General features: G+C 44.8%; 1 protein-coding gene across 1 annotated transcript in view; it reads right to left on the minus strand.

Annotated features, from left to right (window-relative positions):
- The window catches only part of Znf697 (zinc finger protein 697), a 38899-nt gene extending 16554 nt beyond the window's left edge, over positions 1 to 22345 (minus strand). The window contains exon 1 of the mRNA XM_013123819.3: positions 22091 to 22345. Within this exon, the coding sequence (XP_012979273.2) occupies positions 22091 to 22245 (155 nt within the window). The 5' untranslated portion in view covers positions 22246 to 22345. The remainder of the gene's footprint in view (positions 1 to 22090) is intronic.
- Between the last annotated feature and the right edge of the window lie 693 nt (positions 22346 to 23038).

A 23038-nucleotide genomic window follows, 5' to 3' on the forward strand; every position in this document is an offset into this window, starting at 1 on the left:
ACACCCAGGCCCACAACTGGACCTTGGGTTGACTCACCCTAGCATCTACCCCATCTAGGTCCTGCTAGATCTTGTGAAGTGACTGCAGAACCATACCAGCAAGATCTCCAAGACATGGGATACCCCGGAAGAGCACAGGGGAAGATCCAGTGAGGGTGGTGTACCCGGCCAATGACTCATTGCAATGAACAGTTGCCAGTCAAGCTGATGGGACAAAGGGGTAGACTATATGACACACTTAAGCCTCCAATGCCATCAGGATGGATGAAGAGATGATGGAGAGGCAGGAGAGAAGGAGAAGCAGAGAGTTTGCTATTTTGGGTGTGGGGGTTTTGTTTGTTCTCTTTTGGTTTAATGGGTTTTTCTTCTTATTTTTTTTGTTCCTGCTTTTGTTTGTTTGCTTGCTTGCTTTGTTTTGTTTTCTTTCATGGGGGGAGGGTGAAACAGGGATGAGGAGAGAATAAGAGGGGACCAGAAGGTGAACAGAATTAGGGTGCATTATGTGAAACCCTCAAAGATCCAATAAAGAAGCAAAAGAAAAAGACCCTCATGCAAGTCTGTGAGTACAGACCCGTAAGCCCAATATGAGAGATGCTGAGGTATGAGAACACGGCCAGCTTGGAAGAGCTGGGCTAGTCAGGACCACAGAGCAAGACTCTGTTACAAAACTAACAAAAGTGCTCAAAGTAGGGGACAGCTTCCTAGCCACATGCATGGTGTACATAGCAGAAAGAGGCACAGTTTAATAACTAATTTGCTTAAGGAAGAACAGGCTTGGAATGCAGGAGGGGTGTGTCTGCTGAGACTTGCTCATCAACAGCTGCATTCTGGAAGCCCTGACACTGGGGCTCCATGTTAAGGTTTCTGAGTGGGGTCAGGTGGTTTCCCAATCCAGATGATTCTGTTTCCCATGGAAGGAGCACTCCTGAGAGAAGTGTTCTTCACAGCAAAGAAGGGGTCGGGGTAGACATTCTGTCACCCAGCTTCCCATGCAGATTCCACAGGAAAAACTGCCATTCCACTCCACCGCCCAAAATAACTGTGTGGTGTCGCTGATGAGGAATGGCTGGCGTGCTCTGGCTGGGTGCCTTTCAGCTGGGCCAGTGACACCTCTGCGTATAATCAGCCAGGGTAATGTCTAACCAGTGGGAGGGCAGGGAGGAGACACAAAGCTACGTGATGCCTAAATGCCCCTGCCTCATCAAGTCTTAAAAATTCACAGCTAGACTGTTTTAAACTCAGAGTAAAAACACTTGCATATACTGGAAAAGACACTTAAAAACATTACTCACTCTTACTCTCATTTCCTTAAAATGATCAGAGTACAAAAAACCCAGTTAGTAAGAAATTTAGCAAGACACATACATGATCCTGTTTACCAAGACAACAATGACGAAAACAGCAAGATAATGAAAAGCTAAAAGAAGGGAGGCCCAAAGGTAAAAAACTTAAGTAATACATCAGTCAACCTCAACATACATTCCTTACAGAACCCCAACTCAAGTTGCCAAATGGGGCATTAGAAATTCAGGGTGGTCATGATGGGGGATGTCCTCCTGTGTATATGTTTCTCTTATTGGATGATGGATAAAACACTGACTGGCCAGGCATTCTCTGGTAAGATAAGGCCATGTAGAAATACATAGATTATTAGTTATGGGTTAATAATTAGGAGAGAGATAGCCAGTAAGAAGCCCAAGCCATCGGCCAACAGTTTAATGATTAATATGTCTCTGTGTGCTTATTTGGGCCTGAAGGGCGGCAGGACCTGGCAGAACAGAAACCTCCATCTTCACAGCCCCGTGGTGGTGGTGCACGCCTTTAATCCCAGCACTTGGGAGGCAGAGGCAGGTGGATCTCTGTGAGTTTGAGGCCAGCCCAATCTACAGAGGGTTCCAGGACAGTCAGGGCAGTTACAAGAAACCCTGTCTTGAAAAACTAAAAATTCAATGCCAGCATGAGCCCTACTGTGTCACACTCTCAAAAACCAAAACAAATTATGAAACAACTAAGCAATTGTGCAACTGTGAATGCTGATTAGGTATTTTATATCAAGAACTGCTCATTTTTTATGATGCCAGTATTTGAATATGTTTACAGAGTTCTTTATCTTCAATATATGAAATATTTACAGATGAGATGATACATCTGGAATTTATTTCAACACAAGTCCAAGGCAAAGAGGACCAGGCAGGGATGCAGACGAAACAGGATAGGCCAGATATCAGCCACTGCTAAATGCTATCTAACTACTCTACCCACCTTTATATTTGTTAGATAGAAAGCCTGCTTATACCCATAGGTTAGAGCTGCTGTCAACCCTGGCCAGAGAAGCTTCTTCTCTGCGGTGGGCAGCAGTTAATGCAGACTCATAACTGATCATAGTGCTGAGCATGTGTCTACTGAGTGTCTGCCCTAAATGGGCTTTCTATATCAAGCCCCGCCCATCAAGGCTCAGGGAGCACTGAAGAAGGGTGGAAACTAAGAGGATGTGGGGGAGGGCTGTGAAATGTTGTCCCAAGACATGACATGGCCTTTGCCCTTATGAACCCAGGGCAGCTACAGTTACTTCTACAAGGTCAAGTTAACAAGATCAGTCAGCATCCCTATGGGCAGCACTAAATGGATTCAGTGGGCCATTAGCCAAAAAGAGAGGACAAGAATGGGAGAGGGTGACACGTACCTGGGGGAGGGGGAAGAGGTGGGAGTTCCTGGTGGAGTGGAAGGGAAAGCTGAGGTGCATATGATCAAGATGCATTTTTTACACGTGTGAAATTGTCAAAAAATAAATAAAAGATACTCTATCATAAGAGAAACAGACCATTTTTCTGACATTGAGATAGAGTTATGGTCATTCGAATTAAGAGCCAAACATAATAAAACATCAGAGATTTCCATAAAAGGAATGGTGTGTTTCTAAGAATTATGACCATTCAGTAGTGATCACTATGTTTAATACTGAACAGAGCTCCTGGGAACTGAGGCATGAAGACAGTGAGGTAAAGAAACCAGGAGGAAAAACATGTGATGCTTTTTGATCTTTCATTTTTCATGAGATATAAAAATTGGTGTGTTGGGTGAGAGAGATGGCTCAGAGGTTATTAGCACTTGGTGCTCTTCCAGAAGACTCTACTTCAGTCCCCAGCACCCGTGTCGAGCCTCTCACAGCCACCTATAACTTCAGCACCAGTGGGACCAGCACCCACTTCTGGCCTCTGCAGGTATCCAGACACATGGCATATATCTACAAAGACATACACATAGATACACAAATAAAAATTTAAAAACTAAGAGAATCTTAATAGCTGTTGTATACAAAACAGAAGTGGGACCCTGAAACCTACTTCCAGCTATGCTTATTTAGTTCAAGAACACAGAGAAGAATGCTGTAAGCTCAGAGCTTACTACTTCTACCATGAACTCAGAAACTCTACACTCAAAACCAATGGGAGTAAACTTGGTTGTGAGTAAAGGTGACAGTACTGCAAGAGATTGCTTTAACCCTGTGACTGTCCAACTAAGATCTAATGTGAGTGTCCAACAGAGGAAGTTCATCAATAAATGTTCCACTAAGTAGGTGATAAAGGTGTACATAGAAGAAAAGAAAGATTACAGAAGTAGGATCTCCATGAGATGAACCCTAGTGAGACAGGTTTACTTACTAGCTAAACCTGGGAGTTTTGTTGGTCTTGTTTCTGAGACCCAGTCTCACGATGTAGCCCAGGCTGGCCTCAAACTTTTGACTCTCCTGCCTCTACCTCTCAGGTACCTGAATTAGATGTGTACCACCATGGTTGACACCAGGGAACTTTTAAATGTAGATTGTGTCCTCCCTGGAGACACTTGGGAGCTATGGACCAGATTTATTCATCCTATGTCACAAACAAAGCAGCTAAAAAATACGTCCCCGCTTTAGACAGAGAAAGCTCATAGTTTCTGGTACAAAGATGTGCTCCCAGGATTCGGCTTGCCTCCAGAAAGTGATCCATCTGTCTCGGAAGTGTTCAGGGCTCATTCACAACTTGAACACCAGTTACTAATTCATTCAGCAGGCTCTGTCTGCTTGGGTCCCTCACATTCCTCCTACCCCCTGCTTTCCTCACATTCCCACTACCCCCTGGCTCTTCCCATTCCAGAAGGGAGCAATAATACTATGCAAGCCCGTAGGTGCAGTGATTGCTTTTTTTTTTCTTAAGCATTACTTAGAAACTCTGAGTCTACCACGGAGTCCACGAGTCCCCTGTAGGTATTTTCATCTAATGAAAAAGTCCACCGCTTTTCCTGGGACTCTGAAAGGATGCATGGGACAAAGCAATATTATAAGCCACCACCACTACTACAAAAGCCCCCTGATACATTTCTTATCTTTAAAATATTTCAGAAATGGGCAAGAGTGATTTGGAGAAGAGAGGGAACAATTTTGCCATTATGTTCAGCAAGATGTGTGGTTGGGCTAGTGGAGAATAGAAAGTAATAGTAGCGAATCCAAATCCAGGCAGAAACAGACAAAAACACAGCAGGTTCAAATGGGATAGAGAAAGAAGGGCCAGGGAAGGGTGACCTACCTGAGGACTCCCAGCAACCTCAGCTAGCAGCCTGTGGTGTCCCAGTCATTCAATGGAGACCAAGAGGCTAAATAAATTGTCCATGAGCACACAACCGGCAGGCAGGCAGAAGCCGAAATCCCCGGCGTGTCAACTTTTGCTCCAATCGCCCTTGATACCTCCCCAACGTAACCAGTGTCCTTGGCTAATTGCACTGGTGAAGTGGGCCTTCCAGCACACCAACACGCTGCTTTCCACCTCCTCATCACTTCCGTTGTGTATCAGGTGCCCTCAAAGAAAGCTGCTCCACAAGTCTCTCACCACTACCTCTCTGGGATATGCCAAACTTACAAGTATGGCCCTGGAATTTGTAGCTTCTGTTAGCTGCTTTACACTGAGTCATATAACATTGGCCAACTCATAGTCTACCCAGCAGATAGATGCTTTGTTAGATAATCTCTGTCCTTGTCATAGAAAAAAAGAATAAAGTCTTGCCAACATCACCAACTCATTCCTCACAAATCATCTTACCTGCATACGACATCCCAGGATATCTGGTCAAGTGGGAGATTGTTTTTAATACTCATTTTTATTAGTCTTTAATTACATACATACATACATACATACATACATACATACATACATGTGTCTTTGCGTGGGAGTTACATACAGGTGCCCATGAGCTCTAGAAGAAGGGGGTGGATCCCCTAAAGCTGTAGTTGCAGGCAGTTGTGAGCTACCCAATAAGGATGCTGGGAACCCAACTAAGGTTTTCTTCAAGAACTGTAAGAGCTCTTAACCACTGAACAATCTCTCCAGCCCCTAGAGAGAGGTTCTAAGAACTACACAAAGCCCTTCAAGATAGTGAGACCATAAACTAGAGAATTTACCTAGATCAAAAATCCAGTTTGTCCAATCTGCAATGAAGATTCATGGCATCCTTTTACTTCTGTTTTAGTAGCATTCTCCTCTCTATCTGGGAGGGTCCAGAGAAGCCAGTTGGCAAGGGCAGGTGACCACAAACTAAATTTTGCTGGACAGACTATAGCCATTGTTAATTAGAAAATCTGCTGCATTTTATATACTTAGAAGAGAAAAAAATATCCCCTAGGAAAGAAAAATGAGGCCCAACAAATATAAGTTCTTTGTTTGAAAACACAAAGGTAGTGAGTGAGTTGGTGGGGACCGATACAGCCACCCAGAGTCACCTGGTTCTTTTAAAAAACAATCTCTTCTGCATAGATTCTCTCCTGGCCACCTCTGTCATCCTCCTGACCCTCTCTGTCATCCTCCTGGCCTCCTCTGTCATCTCCATGGTTTAGTACTCTAGTTGCAGTAACCACATTTTGTGAGCAACACTTTCCTTCTTTCTATTTTCATGAACTCTTCCAGACTTCTGCTTTTATGTTCCCATTATAAGTATGATTAACTTTCTATTTATTTTCTATTATTTTCTATTATTATTTCTATTATTTTCTATCTATTTGTTAGATAATCTCCTCATAGAAAAAAGAATTAAAGTCTTGCCAACATCACCAACTCATTCCTCACAAATCATCTTACCTGCATACGACATCCCAGGATACCTGGTCAAGAGGGAGATTATTTTTAATACTTATTTTTATTAGTATTAATAAATAATCTTAAATGTGTCATCTGACCCTCTAAAATGGTCTCTGACAAACCAGGTTTTGAATTATCTATAGTTAACACTCAAGAAACAGGTCTTGTTGACTTTTAAGTTGTGTGAATTGACATTGACTTAAAGAAGTTTTATGGTAAACTCTTAAGTCCTTTGTGTCGTGTGGGAAAGAAAAGTTGGGGTTGGAAAATAACCACAGAGAGAGCAGATATGTAGACAGTGCTGGCTATGCCATCTTCAGTCGCCCCTCCCCCAATGATGGTGACTGAATCCAGGGTCTCGTCCATGCTAGCCAAGTGCCCCCACACTGAACTACACACACAGCCCCATCCGAAAGAATTTTTAAGACACTCTTCCATTCAAACTATGAACTTTTCTCATTAGGAGGGGCTGGGAGTTCCCTAACCCTGCAGTACCATTTGCCTAAAGCCAGCCATCAAACTTTACTGCACATCTTCCTAAAGCATCATTTGTTTTCTTTCCAAAAGCAAAGCTTGCAGACTACTCACTGGGAGATGAAGAAGCACCACCAAGACACCTGGCGACACCCAGCATCCTTCCCACATACCCTAGTTCCCCAGAAGGAACCCGGGTGTTCACGTGTGAGCTGGCGTGGCACACGACAGTAACTGCTAGCACACAGTGGGCAGGCTCACATCAATAGCAGCTTTGTTCTTCTATCTTCCAGATACAGTGGGGTCCCCCCCCCGCCCTTTCCATCTCAGCAGCAACACTAAGCACTTGCCATGTAATCAGGACTCAATAGTGAGCCTCTGAGTTCCTGCTGAATTCCATCTGGAAATCCTTCTTTTGTGACATCGTAAACCTGCATTGCCCTCACTTACTCTCGTACCTCACTCTCCACCCTGCCCACTCTTCTTAATTCCTAAAATGCCATAGCAACTTTTGATGGGCTTTCCTATATTTTCTGCAGTCACTCGGCCCAGTCATTTCATTTCTTCCCCTAGTTTTAAACAGAGATGGCACAGGTATGGGCTTTTCACTCCAAACTCTGTCCTGCCCTACACAACCATGTCCTGTGTTATAGCTGAGGGACCTGAAGCTCCTTCCAGTCCAGCCCATGTGTTGGAGAAAGCACAACTGAGGAGTTAACAGGCTCACAGTGCAAGCCCTGGGACAGTGGGACAGTTACTCTTTCATGCCTTTAAGACTTGGTCGCCTCTTCTACACAACATGCAAAAAGAATTTAAATGGAGTTACCAGATAATGGGGGAGACAATAAAAATCCCAGCTTCAGGAATTGTTACATCTTGCTGAGCTGTTGGCAAAGGGGTCTCATAAACCTACCAAACAAACCAAATAAAGCTATTACCAATGCCATTGGTTACCTGGACAGTAGGACCCTAATACTGCAGGCACCACTTCACTTAAGTCATCAAACATGAAGAAACTGAGCTGGTGCCAAATTAGAAGCTTCACCCCTACTGACTAGCATTCATAGTGCTAGAAGCACTATGTGTTTATGTTACCAAAGGAGAAAAATAATCATCAAACTCACCCAGCTCTACGAATCTTACGATTTACAATAGGGACCTGTCTGCAAGACATACTGGTGTAGTAGTGGCACAAATGATATGGGAGTCACCAACCACTTTCTTAAAAATTGAGTTTAAGGCCCACTCTATGAGATGGAACACATGCCTGACTCTGTTAACACACCCAGACTCTTGGCCTGTGGAGGCCAGACAGGTCATGGGCCCTAGGGGAAGACAGACCACTGTTATTCTGCTGTGGGAACACAGCAATAAAACGACTGTTAATGGCATTGCTAGACACACTGACCAGTACATCACTTAATGCTTCTTGGAGAAGCTTCTTCTTGCAGCAGATGGGCATTAACACAGAAACCCACAGCTGAACAATGGGCAAAGCGTGAGCACTCAGCTCTAAGTGAGATGTCATCAGATGCTTCCCCTCACAGCCCAGGGGTCCGTTGGGAAGCAGAGTGTATGAGCCAGGGGTGGTGGATCACTCCAATGGCACAGTGTCTCCAGATACAGCAGTGCCAATAAATGTGAGGTCACAGAGACTGTGATGATATGCACAAGGCCTGCACAGGTGAAAACCACACAAAATCCCGGCACTGAGAAGGGAGAGTGGTATCAATTCCCATCCCTAACCCGAAGCCATTTGCAATTGATACCTGCTGGGAAAGGGAAGCTCAGTTTTCTCCAATGGAGTGACACTGGATATACTGACCACACTCTGAGACAGACCCCCCACCCCACCCAGAAGTTGATAACCAACACAAAACAGACTGTGTTTTCCTGTGTGCTTTTTTTTCTTTTGTGTGTGCGACTGTGTGCTTTTTTTTTTCTTGTGTGTGTACGTGTGTGTGGTTGTTATGGTTTGGTGGGGTTTTTGTTTGTTTCCTTGGTTTGATGGTTTTTGTTTTTCTTTTGAGAGAGCAGTAAATAGGGCAGTGGGGAGCAGCTGGGAAGATTTGGGGGAAGGGAAAGAATATGGTAAAAATATTGTATAATTTTTAATGTAAAACAGTCACCTTGAGAAGTGGTTGTAAAGACTAAATTAACTTCCATTTTGCAATTCACATATCTGGGCTGGGTCATATCAGAAAGCAAGTACAGTTCACTTCCAGAAACTTCATTAGTCAGCTCCTCCTGACAGAGCTGATTCTGTTAAAGCCACCTTTGATTTCACTGGGCAGCCTCAAAACCTGGAGCCACTATCCCTAACACCTTTCAATAAACTCAGTTGCCACTTCCTTTCTTTGATGTGTCTCTTCATTTTGGTGCCACTGTCACTGCAGTGGACACGCACACAGGATACACACACCGGCAAGTCTGTAGACTCAATCCTAAATAGACTTGCCACTGTTTATCCTCCTGCTCAGAAACCCCTACATGACTCTAGCAGAGAAGCAAGGATTCTAAGGGCTCAGTGAGTGAACCCAAGACTTTTGGCCCGTGCTCAGAATCTCACAGAAGTACTCACTGGGTGCTAGCTCATGCTGTCCTTTCCAGGAAACACAGAGATGCCTCTCACTTTCCTCTCACTTGTAGTGGTCAGAGCTCTGCCTCTGGAGCCAGACTGCTCCTCAGAATCTAGCCTCTAATGCTAGCCTTAGGCAGGTTGAAAGACAAGTGCTCTACCACCGAGCCACATCCCCAGACACCCTCTGGAGCTCTCTGAGCCTCAGATAGTTTCTCTCATAAAACAGGGAAAACATATTTAACTTACCTATAGGATTATGGTTAATGGTTCAGACAGAATTATTTCTCTTATTTTTACTTCACTATGACAGACTTCTGTTTTATTTAGGGAATACTTGATTAGTTTAGTTCTGCAACCACACCCACATAGATAAGACTTTGCATATTTAATAAAGTGTTACCTCTATACAAACAGAAAACAACGTTTAATGTTTCTAGGTCAACATGGCTGCTAATTCCTGTAGAATGCTAACTGCACAGAGAAGAGCCCAGCTCTTTGAGGTTCCTTCCCTCATCTTATTCTGTCTAACATTTGTTCTTAATTATGGTCATATTTATAATCGAGCAGGGATGTAGTTTAGTGTTAGAATAGTTGCCTAGCAGGCAAGGGTTGATCCTCAGTATCACTACAAAACAAAACAAATCCATGTGAATGTGTATATATAATAAATTTAAAATGATTCATATCTACTGCTGGCTCTCTCTTTCCCTACCACCTTTCAACTAGCTGTAAGTTCTTTGAGTAAACAGTTGGGTTTTATTCACTTTGGTGATTCCTCCACATGAGTTCTCAAATGTTTCTCGAAACATATAAAATTTGGTATGACTATTTCATGGTCTCTGCCTCAAAAGGAAGAACTAAGAAAAAACTAGGAAATCCACTAACCTGGCCAAGATCACATCAAGTAAACTAGAATCATGGAAACAACTGTTTGTTTGTTTGTTTTTTCTTAACCCTTTTTGTTTACTTTGAGACAGAGTATTACTATGAAGCTCTAGATGTGCTGAAACTCATTATATATACCAGGCTGGCTTCAAACTCAGGGATCCACCTGCGTCTGCCTTCCAAGTGTTGAGATTAAAGGTGTGGGCCACTACGTCCAGCTAACTTGGCACTCTTACCCAGATCTAATAACCCATTATCACCAGGAGTCAAACATGCCAAAGCATAGAGGCAGTCACTACAGAGACTGATAGTTAACTTCAAAACCCAACAGAAGTGTCTGTAAAAGGAATTCTGCATCACCTCTTGCTTTTATCAAATGACCCAATAGAGAGAAAAAGAAATAAAGGACAAAAGGAAGGAAGGAAGGAAGGAAGGAAGGAAGGAAGGAAGGAAGGAAGGAAGGAAGGAAGGAAGAAGGAAGGAAGGAAATGGAAGAGGTCCAGTAAGCACCCAATACTCCCAGCCCTGACAATTCAGTTGCTTCTCTCTCACCAACAGATAAGACAAGCAACAGCAGGAATCAAATGGTGAATGAGACAAGACCAACATACAACCATTCCAGAATAACAATGAGAGTAAAGAAGTCTCGGGACAAGAAAGAGGACAGGGCACACCAAGAGGCACCCGCGTTTGATGCTAAGAGTGTCTGTGTGAAGGGAAACGACTCTCTGACAGTTCCGTTTTTCTTGTCTTACTACAATTCAAAACTTATAGATGTCATAATTTCTCACGTTCCTATGTCCAATAGTCAACCAAGAAAATCCTTCCCCCAAGGGTCCAGACTTAAGCTCTGATGCCAGAGGTGCCTGATGCAGATGCTCAAATCTCACTGATGTTGATGTTAGCAGTGATCAGCACAGCAACCACAAACTCTCAAAGAAGTGTGAAAAGATTATATGCCACATATGAAGTGGTGACCAGAAATAGCCAACAAACCATGGACTCAACCAATAAACTCAAGTGCCTCTTAGGAAGTAGGGTAAACACTGGCAGTTCACAATCCATTGGCGTTGGTCTTTTTTATCTTATTTTAAGTGCCTGAGCATTTTGCCTGCGTGTATGTATGAGCACCATGTGCTTGCATGGTGCCCTGGTAGGCCAGAAGAGGGTACTGGATCTCCCAGAACTGAATTTGGGTCCTATGGAAGAGCACTAACTGTTCTTAATTGCTGAGTCATCCTTCCAGACTCTCATTAAAAAACAAAAAACAAAAATCAAAAATGAGTAAGAAGCAGGTGTTTCTTCAAATTTAGCTCATAGTTTTGTCTCCTGTTTTTAGAATAAAGTAGGTTTTGTATCTGGCACACCCACACCCCTAGATAAGAAAAAGATGAGAAATGTTCAGATATAAATATAGATGCAGGTACAGATGTATCAAAGCAAAAAGAAGATAAACTTTTTACTTGGAGAGAATATTTGCAAAGATGTGTCTGGTAAAGGACCACCACCCAAAGCATACAGAGTGATCTTAGTATTCAACAGCAGCTCTGAGGAAATGGCTCAGTCAGTAATGTCCTTGCTCCACAAACTCGGGTACCTGTGTTTAGTATCCAGCACAACAAGAGAAAGCCAGGGTCTGAAATGCTCCAATAACTACTCTGTGGAGACTTGGATGGTTTCCTGCTGAAAACTACATTTCCCAGCTTTCCTATGGACTGCAGAAGTTGTTTCCACACCACAAGGGGCCACATCCCTTCTTTCTCTATGTACATTCTGGCCATCTGCACATGTGGGTGACAAAGATGACCTCTTGCTGTGAATAAACATGGTCCAGCCTAAGGTCAAACCAAGCCTCTTTCTTTCCCCTTCCGTCTCTCTACAGCTGCCTCTTAATATGGTGCAGTACATTATAAAGGGGTCATGATCTCAGCGTCTGCACCCACATCCAAAATGTCTCAAACAACAGAGAGTCAAAGAACCATCACTCTGTCCTCACTGTCTTCCAAACTGACATACGAGGATACTGTGAACAGGAGAACTTCATACCCAAGCCTGCCATCCGACAAGTATAGGATCTGGATGCTAGTTACACTAGCATTTAATTCTCTCTCTTAGCAAAAGCTCATTCCAACATCTTCACCCTAACCACTCCTGTTCCCTCACTAAAGAAGGCTGCCAGGTACTCTGTTATCAAACTCACAACTTTGAAAAATTATTCAGAATATCCTAGCGGTGTCTTTGACAGTTGGTTTTATATCTGTAGAGTCAACAAACGGTTCTATTGAATGATATCTCAAGCCTTTAGATTCTTCAGAAGGAGATGATTTAGAGGAGGAGATTCTCTCCAACCAGGGCAGACCATAATCTAGTCTCTTTGAAGACAGAAGCTCCAGGGCCAGTGCCTGCAATGTGAAGCCTACAAAGAGTACACAGGCTTTGACAGTGAAATCTGTGGAGTTTTCTATGAAATTCCCACAGCCATTATCTCCTAAAGCTCATTTAATTTTGTTGCCTTGCTTCATAAGTTATGCCTCTAAACGAGTGATCTGTTTTTTTTTAAACAGAATCATGTCAAGAAGTATGCTTGCTGCTATTCAGTATGTGATGATCTGGAGATCTGGCTTGACCCTTTGTTGTTAACTCAGTCTATGATGTAAATTATTTCTTACAGACTTGACACAGCTGACTGCTTTCTCCACTCATGGCATATGGACAGAGAAAAAGGTTTTAACAGTTCTGTTAATAGAGTTAGGTTTAGAAAACTTTGTAAAGTTAATTATTTACTGAGATGGCAGTCACCGGCTTGGGTGGTAACTTAGGATGTTCTACAACAGTGATTCTCAACCTGTGGGTCCCGACCCCTTTGGGGTTACATATCAGATATCCTGCATATCAGACATTTATGATTCAGAACAGTAACAAATATACAGTTATGAAGTAGCAACAAAATAATTTCATGGTCGGGGGTCACCACAACATGAAGAACAAGGGTTACAGCATTAGGAAGGTTGAGAACCACTGTTCTCTGATGTTCTAAAGAATGCCTGTTGAGGATAAAGCAAGGCAGTCACCGTCTATGGAAGTACATTTAAATGGGAAATTAAAAATCATTCCTCCCTGGGAAATACAAATTACAATTAAACTGTCTCTTGGAATATAGGTATAATAGTTTGATGTTAACAAAAATATGTATTAGCATGGTTTCAAATGCTAGTTATGCTCATTTAAGGTAATAGCCCAATTCTTAAAATTTTTACCTTACCAAATTGTTTCTAACCAAAACTTTTGTTTTACTTAAGATACTAACTCTGTTCATTAAATAATAGCTGATATTGTTAATGCTGAAAACAAATATACAGAGTTCATCATATATAAAAACAAGGAATATCTCTTAGACGTTCTGTTTATTCTTCGGATTCTGACTTTAACTGACTTCTTTTACACAGCCTCCGGGTGCTTGTTGCTTAGGCAGAAGTCTGATGCAACAAACATCTGGTTACAGTCACCTTGTCCTACTACAGTGCTCTGGTCCATGGCCCAGGCAGTTGTACAACTGCCTTTTAACTCCTGTTAGTCTTGATGCAAAAGTTTTCCTCATGCAACTTTGTCTCTTAATGCTCCCCACAAAGTCGTACAGTTATTCCCTCCTGCCTTACGTTCTGGATCTTTGCCAACTGTTAAGTTTTATCATGGCCCCTTGGATGGACCGTCTTCTGAGACACTTTAGCTGCAGCTCCCCTCTCTGCCCTCCTGTCAGCCTTGAAGCCGTTACCAAGAGATTGACACCCCAAAATCCCTAAAAGCAGTTCAGGTAACCTCTAAAAAGGGACTAGTGGGCCATGAGCCACCCAACACATCCCTCTTCTTGCCACTCTGGACATTGTTTTGGGGACTCGGAATTAAAGTAGCTGGATTGAAGGCTCCCGTTTTTCGACAACTAGCCTCAGATCAGTTTAACGCCCTTCAGGACCTGTGGACTCCACGCCTGCTGTAGTACTCCAAGATTAAAAAGGACCGGACCTAACCACTGGAATGAGATTTGTGCCATCTCCACAAAAGACTTTACTTCCACACTGACAAATCCTAACTGGTTTGAGATGGAGCCTAGAGACAGGTGCAGGCAAAATTCAACCACAAGCCTCCTCCTGAGTCCCCTCCCACTCTGGCTCCTCCCTTGCATACTTCTTCCCCTCTTATTACCCACACACTTACATTTTTACACTGTCTTTTAAAAGTTTTAAATATGAGACTTCACCTTCTACCCAACCAAAATGTCCCACAATAGTTCACCCAATAGCTCTCACCCAACAACAGCTCCATTTGTTCCCAACACGTCTGCAAAAAAGACCATTTAGATGCTGTGCAGAAGCTCTGGCTAAAGGAGACCTTCATCCCTTTCACCCAGGGCCAGACACAACTTGTTACATTATTCTTCTGTTTCCTCCTGTTCCCTTCTTTTCCTGCTCTGCAGCTCCCTGCTACTTCTGTTAGCTCATTGGTGACACTGGGACCAGTCATTGTCACCCTGAATCAACTCTACACCCACTTCCTTTCTCTGGTTCTCCCTGCCTCTACTCCTCCCTATGCCTTAATCTTCCCAGAAAAATCTGTTTTACTCTGTAACCAAATCATCTGTGTACAGCCCTCTAATGATTATTCTCCAAGTCTCTACAGGCATGCAGGACAACAACAGCAAGGTCCAGTGCAGCTGATCAAGACTCTCCCCTTCTCAATGGACCCAGAACTACCCCCTCCAACAAAGACCCTCCTCAGCAGAACACAGCTGTAATTACCCTGTATTTTGTTTACGTCCTCTCAGAGCCAAGAATGGCAGTTTCCTGCTGAAGGACTACATTTCCCAGCTCCCCTTGTGGACTACTGAAGTCTTTCAGCCCCTATAAGGGGCCACACCCCATCTTCCTATGTGGCCATTTGGCCATCTTCACACATGGATGATGAAGATGCCATAAGTAAACACGGTCCTGCCTAAGGTCAGACCAAGCCTCTCTTTCTGCCTCTGTCCCTCTACAGCACAAAAATCTTTCAATCTAGTCATTTAAATAATCTAATAGACAGGAGTATCTCTGGGACTCTGGCCAGCTACTCCAACCAGATCAATGAGTTCCAGGCTCAATGAGAGACCCTGTCTCAAAAATTAAGGTGCAAGAGACTAGAGAGATGCCTCGGTGCTTAAAAACAACACTGGTTGCTCTTCCAGTGAACCAATGTTCTATTCCCAGCCCCCACCCAGTGGCTAACAATCATCTGTAAGTCCAGTTCTAGGGCCTCAGAGTGAACCAGGAGCACACATGGTATACAGACATACAGACAAAAATCCATACACATAGGGTAAATAAATAATCTTAAGCCATCATTGACATTTGTTTAAAAAAATAAACCATATGGAGAACAATTAAGGAAGATGCCCAGCATCAACCTCTGGCCTTATCACAAGTGCATGTACACACACACACACACACACACACACACACACACACACATACACACACACACATACACACACACACACACACACACACACGCACGCACGCACACACACACGCAATTATCAACGAATTAAAAAAGGACAAAAGATTTGAACAGACATCTACCAAAGAAACCATGCAGATGGCAGATGGCAGATGCACATATGAAAAGCTGCCCAACACATGGGCTTTGGGGAATGGCAACCCAGCTGTGAGACACTGCTCCCACCTTCAAGGAATGTGCAAACCTAAAACTCCCAACCCCTCACGCTGATGTAAACAGAGCAGTAGGGACTGCACTCTCTGGTGGGAAAACACAGCAACTTCTTCACAAGACTAAGCATACTCTTACCATAAGACCCAGCATTTACATGCCTTGGTATTTATCCAGGCGAGATGAAAGCCGGTCAAAAAACAAAAACAAACAACAACGAAAAACCTGCACACAAATCCCTTAACGGCAACTTTTGATCTTAAACTTAAACCTGGAAACAACTAAAACGTCTTTCAAGAATGGATAAACTGTGACCTTCCAATGAAATGTTACACACACATGCAGGTACATAGACACGCATACACTCACCCACCCACCCTCCCACACACTCACACAAACACATCTACCAACCTATAAAAAAATGCATATTACTGAAAGAAGCCAATATGAAAATGACTACACACTTCACTTCCATCTCTATGACTCTGGGAAAGGCAAAACTGTGGAGAGAGTTGGGGAAAAAAATCAAAAACTTTAAAAAAACCAATGATTGCCAAGGATTTCAAGAGGGTGGTGGACAAATGGGTAGAAGACCGGTGATGCTTGGGCGTCACGCTGTTCTGCACGCTATTATATCGGTACACGGGTCATTGCACACGCCAGTTCACAGAGTGCACACCACCAGAGGAAGCCAGAGGGGAACAAGAGGCTTTAGGTGATGAGCAGCAACAAGTGGCTTCCCAGGTGTGACAAATGCGCCATGCTGCCGCCGATGCTGAGGGGAGGGTGCAGGCAGGAGCACACGGAGACTGCGTACCTTCTGCTCAGCTCTCCAGGAGTCCAAAAACTTCGCTAAAAACATCCATTCTTAATCATGTATGGTTGCATATATGGTTATTTTCTAGCCAGGTTTATAAGCATTTGTTGTTTCCCACATTTCCTTGTAAAAAAAAATTGGCAGTACCATCATACTAGGCAAGAAGAAAATGAAATATTTTAAAATACAATGTGTGCTTAATTTAAATACACAACCAATAAATATTATTAAATGTGCCATAAGCTACCATTCTTCTGTGTTCTGTGTTGCCAGAGATTATGTCTAATGGATTTATATTTAACTCCAGCCTTCAAAACCACCTACCACTGTCAGAAATCTTTATTAATATCTGCTGAGGGGCTACCAAAAAGGCCCGGAGAGAAAATGTGATTCTTTATCAAGGTTCCCAAGTATGAAAGGGAAGCAAAAGAGTCACCAGGTGGAAAGAGAAGACTTCGGTAATGCCCTTCATCCAGCATCAAGCAAAATGTGACAACTCATGGCAGTGAATCCACAGCGGGACATTTCTTAGGAATAAAACCCCAAAAAAGAATGATTGTTGCCCTGTGATTTGCAGCCAGATCCTAACAAAGGTCTCAGGAGGCCTCATGAATGCAATACACCTCCTTAAAGAAAGGCCACGTCTAACCTGCAAATGCACAGAGCATGACCTGCTGTGTAGAGACACAGCTATCCCATGAACTGCTGTGGGAAGACAGATTCAGTCTCATGACAGCTGACTGACAGCACTGATCCCTCGAGGAGAGGCTGCTCCGCCATACCTGCTAAAGAAAAGCCCAAATCCCTCCTCACCCTCTCAGAGGTGTTACCAGAGATGCTTCCTCACCCCAGGCTCTGTCTTTTCTATTCCTTCCCTGCTGGCACTCGGGGAACCCCTATGATCTTCTTAATGTGCAGTAAAAAGGCCTTTCCTAGGTCTGGTGAGGGTAGATGCGCCACCAAGGGCGTGACTGAAGCAGTGGCCCCACCCATACAACCTGAAGTCATTAACCTCCATCACCATTCAGAATGACATTAGCACAAACTCAGGAAAGCCCAGCACAGCTCTGCCCAGAATCCTTCCACCTGGAGCTTAGCAGTCAATCCCACTGAAAAAACGTGAAGGATAACAAAGAAAATCAGTTTCTTTCCTGTCTTCCTTCTACAGCACAGGCCAACTGTTAACATTTCAATGGCTCATGTCTCCATTTCTGCATTTACCCATGACTAATGATTCATGGCGAAGAGTTCTAAAAGTACACCACACACCATGTTGTAGTCTGTGTCCCCGTCACGTGCTCAGTTGAGTTCTTATGAAGAAGTCAATGAAACCCAAGCCTTTCAGGCAATGCCAGAGACTGAAGGAGAGGCTAAGGATGACCTGGCATGACCACGCCAACCTACCCTGAAGAGAAGAGACTTGGCCTGGAGAGGACAGAAAAGAATTCAGACAGGCTAGAAGAAAACAAAAAGAAAGAATAACGAAAATTCTAGACAAAGTTCTGTGCCCAAAAGCCTTGAGGATTCTAAATTTGGTCTTTCCAACTGATAGCCAGAGGAAATTAAAGGCATGAAAAAAATGCTATTTATTACTGCTGTTGTTTTGTTTGTAAAGAAAGAACTCTGCTTCTCAGAATGAGAAGCAGGAGGATGACTTTAGAGCCCAACAATGTTCCTGACAGGAAACCTGCAAATGTGGAGGCTTTAGAGGAAGAAAGGACAGCCATCGAGTCCCTCACACGGAAAGCAGTTCTGAAAGTTGTGATCAGCAGACCAGCATTCCAATGCAGAGCCAGTTCAGAATCTTGGGCTCCAGGCAAGATTCTTAACATCTCTCTGATCGCTGGCTTCCTCATTGTTAGAATGGAGATAAGGTCAGTTACCAGATGAAATAAGGTAACACAAGCAAGCTGTCTAGTTTATTCTGTGTGTGTGTGGAGGTGCACGGGGACACATGCCTACACGTGAACTTGGAGGCCACAGCCCGTGGAGTCATTGCTCAAGTGCTGCCTGTCTTTTTATGAGCCAGATCTCTCAGTAAACTGGAACTCATCAAGTAGGTAGGCTGGCTGGCTTCAGGAATCTTCCTGTCTCCGTCTCCCCAGTGCCAGGATTACATTACATGTCCATGCCACCATGACCGGCTTTTTTTAAACATGGGTTCTGGGGATCAAATTCATGTCCTTGTACCTGTAAAGCAAGCACTGTACCAAATAATGCATGCATGCATGTCCCTAGCCCTGATGTCTTAGTGTAATCATTGGTGTATTCAATAATGTATCCAATAAATGGTGATGGCTATAAATCACATGAAAAGAAAGCAAGAAAAATACTCAATTATTTACCAATGGGGTAAAAACTATATTGGAAGGAAATAAAGTTTGAGGAGATAATCTGCCTGTTCTTATATGTCCTACATTTTGGTCCTGATACAGCTTAGTCTGTAAGAAGAAAGTGTCATGTTTGATGCCTGACTGAGTTGCAAAGTACAGGACAGTCCTTGGAGTCCTCCCTTCTCATAGACACTTTAATACTGAGAAGAAAATCACCTTCTTCAGTGTAGACCTATAAAAATGACTATGAACTTGCATTAATCCGTCCCATATGTTGCTAGAGTTTAAAATCCACATTGGCAAAGAAGCTCGATAACATGGTTCTCACGAACATCTTTTACTAGACACGGTGACAAATGCTTTTAGAGTCTTTTAAAGCAGGAGAAAGGAAAGGTTTCTGTGTGCCAGGCACTAGAGGTTTTATTTTCCATCACAATGAGTCCTCCCAAGTCGATGAGAAAGATTCTGTGGCTGTACCAAGTAAGAGATAAAATAAGCCATATGTAGGCTGGAGATGTAGCTTAGTTGATAAAGAGCTTGCCAAGTTTGCACCCGAATCCTGGGTTGGGTCCCTAGTACAGCATAAAATAAGGTGTCCTGAAACACGCCTCTAACCTCAGCATTCAGGAGATGAGGCAAGAAGGATGGGAGCTGTGGAGCTGCTCAGTCATCCGTGGCTACACAGTGAGCTAGAAGCCAGCCTGGGCTACGTAAAACCTGACCTATAAATAAATACAAGATGTGCGTATTCTTTCATTGTTCTCATTTATTTATGAACTTCAAAGCAAACACCCTTGTGCATCTTTTATAAAGCATCAGACAGAAAAAAATCATTGTCCTCGAGGGGTTTACAATTTTAAGGGAGAACAAGATGAACAGCTCTCATAACAGACGGGGAGAGATGTCACCAAAATATAAAGTACCATGAGAATAAGATTAATGCCAACTAGGAATTCTCGAAAGACTCCTGTGAGGGAGTTATGGATTGGAACAAAAACAATGGCAGGCAGTGCAGGAATGTGCTACAGGCATGTGGTTTGACCTGAGGAACCAATGCTCAAGAATGTGTGTTGCATCTTGGGATGAAAGCTGTTTGTAGCAATAGGGAAATGGGTAGACACTGGATATGTCAAGAACTCTGAATGTCAAATTTAGTTATTTACCATCGTCAATTACGTTAACACTAAATAGCATGACTCAGAAACCTGCCAAGAGGGGAAGAAGGAAGGCAATGTGAGCACGTCTCAAACGGCACTTGAGGCACCACACGGGGCTGCAATCTGGACTTCTTCATGCTACTGAGGCTTTCTGTGTTCTCGATTTGGAAGCAGACAAGCTCTTTCTTGTCTTACATTTCCCTTTTTAGTAACCAGCTTTTACACTTTCTCCTTCCTTTTCCAGGACACTAAAAAATCAGGCAGACCAGCAGATTCTGGAGAAATCCAAAGAGCTTTTGGCAGGAGGAAATGTTATGCAAATCCATCAGCCTCAGACATGCAGCCTCCAGTGAGGTCACCCTGGTCCCTTCAATCTAGCTGCATTCTCTGAGTTTTCTGATTTCTGGTCACTCACTCCTTCATTCCAGTAGTTTCTGAATGCCATCATGTGTGTCTCCAGCACGACCTAGAAGGCAGCCTGACTTTCCCTTGGTTCAATCTCAGGTTATCTCATTCTCTCTTGGGCCTTCAACCTTCCTCCAAGGATTCTCTCCCAACACACACAGTCAGTGTGAGCAATTGGAGACTTTTTTAGTGCAGAGTTTCTTTCTTCATTCCATCCCAGCACTGGCTGCCTGGACACTCCAGTTAGTTCACTCCAGATAGTCTACATGTTTTATCTAACTAGCAATGCCAGTGGAAAACTTTCCTCCCTCCCCCTTCGAGCCAGGGCCTAGAGCATCCCTCCTCCCTACTCAAGAGACATTCATTTGGCTTTACAGTGTATTGTACATTAAGCAATAACCACACATTTCCAAAGGAGGGATAATCACTTGGATATACGTGGAGGAGCAGAAAGGCAACGGAGGCAGGTGAATTCCCTTATGGGGGCACACTGTGTTCAAACTTGCCCACTTGTCCACCACAGCTCTCAAACACTGCGAGCTTGCTAGCCATTGCCTCACCGCCTTTACCACGGCAGGCTGTTGGGAAGAGACCCACTGTAGGGGAATGCTGACAGCCAACTGTGCCTGACTCAACAGGCAGGATTACAGCACCACCAAATTAAAGTGTGCCCGGTACTAGTGCGGAGAGACAGCTGATTCATTGGGGACGGGGCAGGTGTGGGGGGGAGTTAAGAAAAAATGGGAAATCGCGGAAAGTCCCAGAGGAAGTCGTAAAGACTCATTCTAGAGGCCTGCTATTGTGTAGTTTGCATGTAAGATACACCCAGAGTCCCTGTGTCACCGCTCCTCTTCACCCTCCCTCATCCCAACATATGCCTCGCCCCAGGTCACCTGAGCCTCAATAAGCCTTCTGGCTGCAGGCTCCAGCTCTGTTCACCACCTGCCCAGGACCAACCAACGTGGACATTTGTGACTGGTAATCACAGCAACGTCAGACAACGACCCCTAGCCCCGGGTTTCCATCCACAGGTCCTTATTGTGCCTTTTGCCCAGTCTGATCGCAGCCCCTAAACGGTAATCCGAGTCGGGCAGACAGATGGGAGGAGAGGGGAACAGACACACATTTCACACGGACCCAAATTAACCTGCTGCCCCTCGTAAAGTCCCCACCCCCACCCACTTTCCTCACAGTGGGACTGGGGGCGCTGACGGAGCAAGCAATGGGAGCGCGATCTAAGTCGGTGTACCGCTGCACACAAAGCCCTTCACCTTCTGCTCGTCTTGCAAGCTCCTCCCTGGGCTTGGTCTCCCAGGGTCTCTGATGCCCCCTTCGGTGGTCTGTGGGACGGTTCGACTCGCTCTAGCAGCGCAGTCTCAGCCTCTTCCACCCCGCCCCTCACCACTGAGCCCAAAGGGAGCTCCGCTCGGCTTTAGGGATGCGAGGGCTCCCCATGCGTCCACGGTTCCTGAGCCCGAGAGATGGCAGACCACGGTCCAGTGTGCCGGACACAGTTTCACGCAGCAGCTCAACAACCGCATACACCCCAACCCCGAGAAGGTCAGTCCCAGTGCCCAGCTCCGTATCCCCATCCCCTAAGCGGGCGCGCCCAGTCGCAGCGGCGCTCCTACCTGCGATGCGCCGGGCAGCTCCGAGCGCAATGCCGGAGCCTGGCGCCCGCGCGTTTGCCGGGTGCGGCGGCGGCGGTGCGGCCGCGGGCTGGCACTCGGGCTAGCTGCCCGCTACCTCTTCGCTGGGGTTTCCTGTGGGGCTGGACAAAGGACATTTCCTGGGAGGAGCAGGGAATGTTCCCAGCATGCCTCGATTTGTAGTTCGCGGGGACTTCCTGCCACCGCAGCAGCCGCAGGAGCCCCTACTTGGACCCCAGGACTGGAGGAGGGGCGCCCCCTAAGTCCGTGGACACTACTAGGCTGGAGTGGCGCGTGGCTGATGGCTGACCCATCCGGCACCGCTGGCAGAGCCGCCGTCCTGCAGATGAGTGCTGCACGCACCCACTCGCTGACCTGTGCGCGCAGTGCGAGCGGCCTTTTCTTTAAAAATGAAGTTCGTGATGGGTTCTCTTAAGCAGTGCACGCCCGCCTCCCCCCAGTAGATAGTCTTCCGTGCCGGGAGATTGAGATGAGGACACACTCTGACACCCAGCCTGGTCTGGAACTCACCTGGACAACTCACCGCGGTTCTCCTTCCTCAGCTTCAGGCGGCGTGTGCCAAACCGAGTTTGTTGTTTTAGTTGTTTCTCTTGTGTGTCAAGGCTCTGTCTTAAAGGCCCCTGCTGGCAAGGCACGTGTTCTGTCATCTACCAACTTTTTTACCTCCGAGTTTCTCTAACCCAGAGATTCTCAACCTATGGGTTGCATGCCCTTTTGTGGGGGGGGGGCTCAAAGGACCCTTCCACAGGGTCCACCCAAGACCATCGGAATACACGATAATTACATTACCATTCATATCAGTAGCAAAATTACAGTTATGAAGAAGCAACGAAAATAATTTCATGGCGGGGGTGGGAGGGGCACCACAACATGAAACTGTACTAAGGTTTGAGAATCATCGTACTACGC

This window comes from Mesocricetus auratus, unplaced genomic scaffold (genome assembly GCF_017639785.1).
Source record: "Mesocricetus auratus isolate SY011 unplaced genomic scaffold, BCM_Maur_2.0 Super-Scaffold_100009, whole genome shotgun sequence".
Taxonomy (NCBI): domain Eukaryota; kingdom Metazoa; phylum Chordata; class Mammalia; order Rodentia; family Cricetidae; genus Mesocricetus; species Mesocricetus auratus.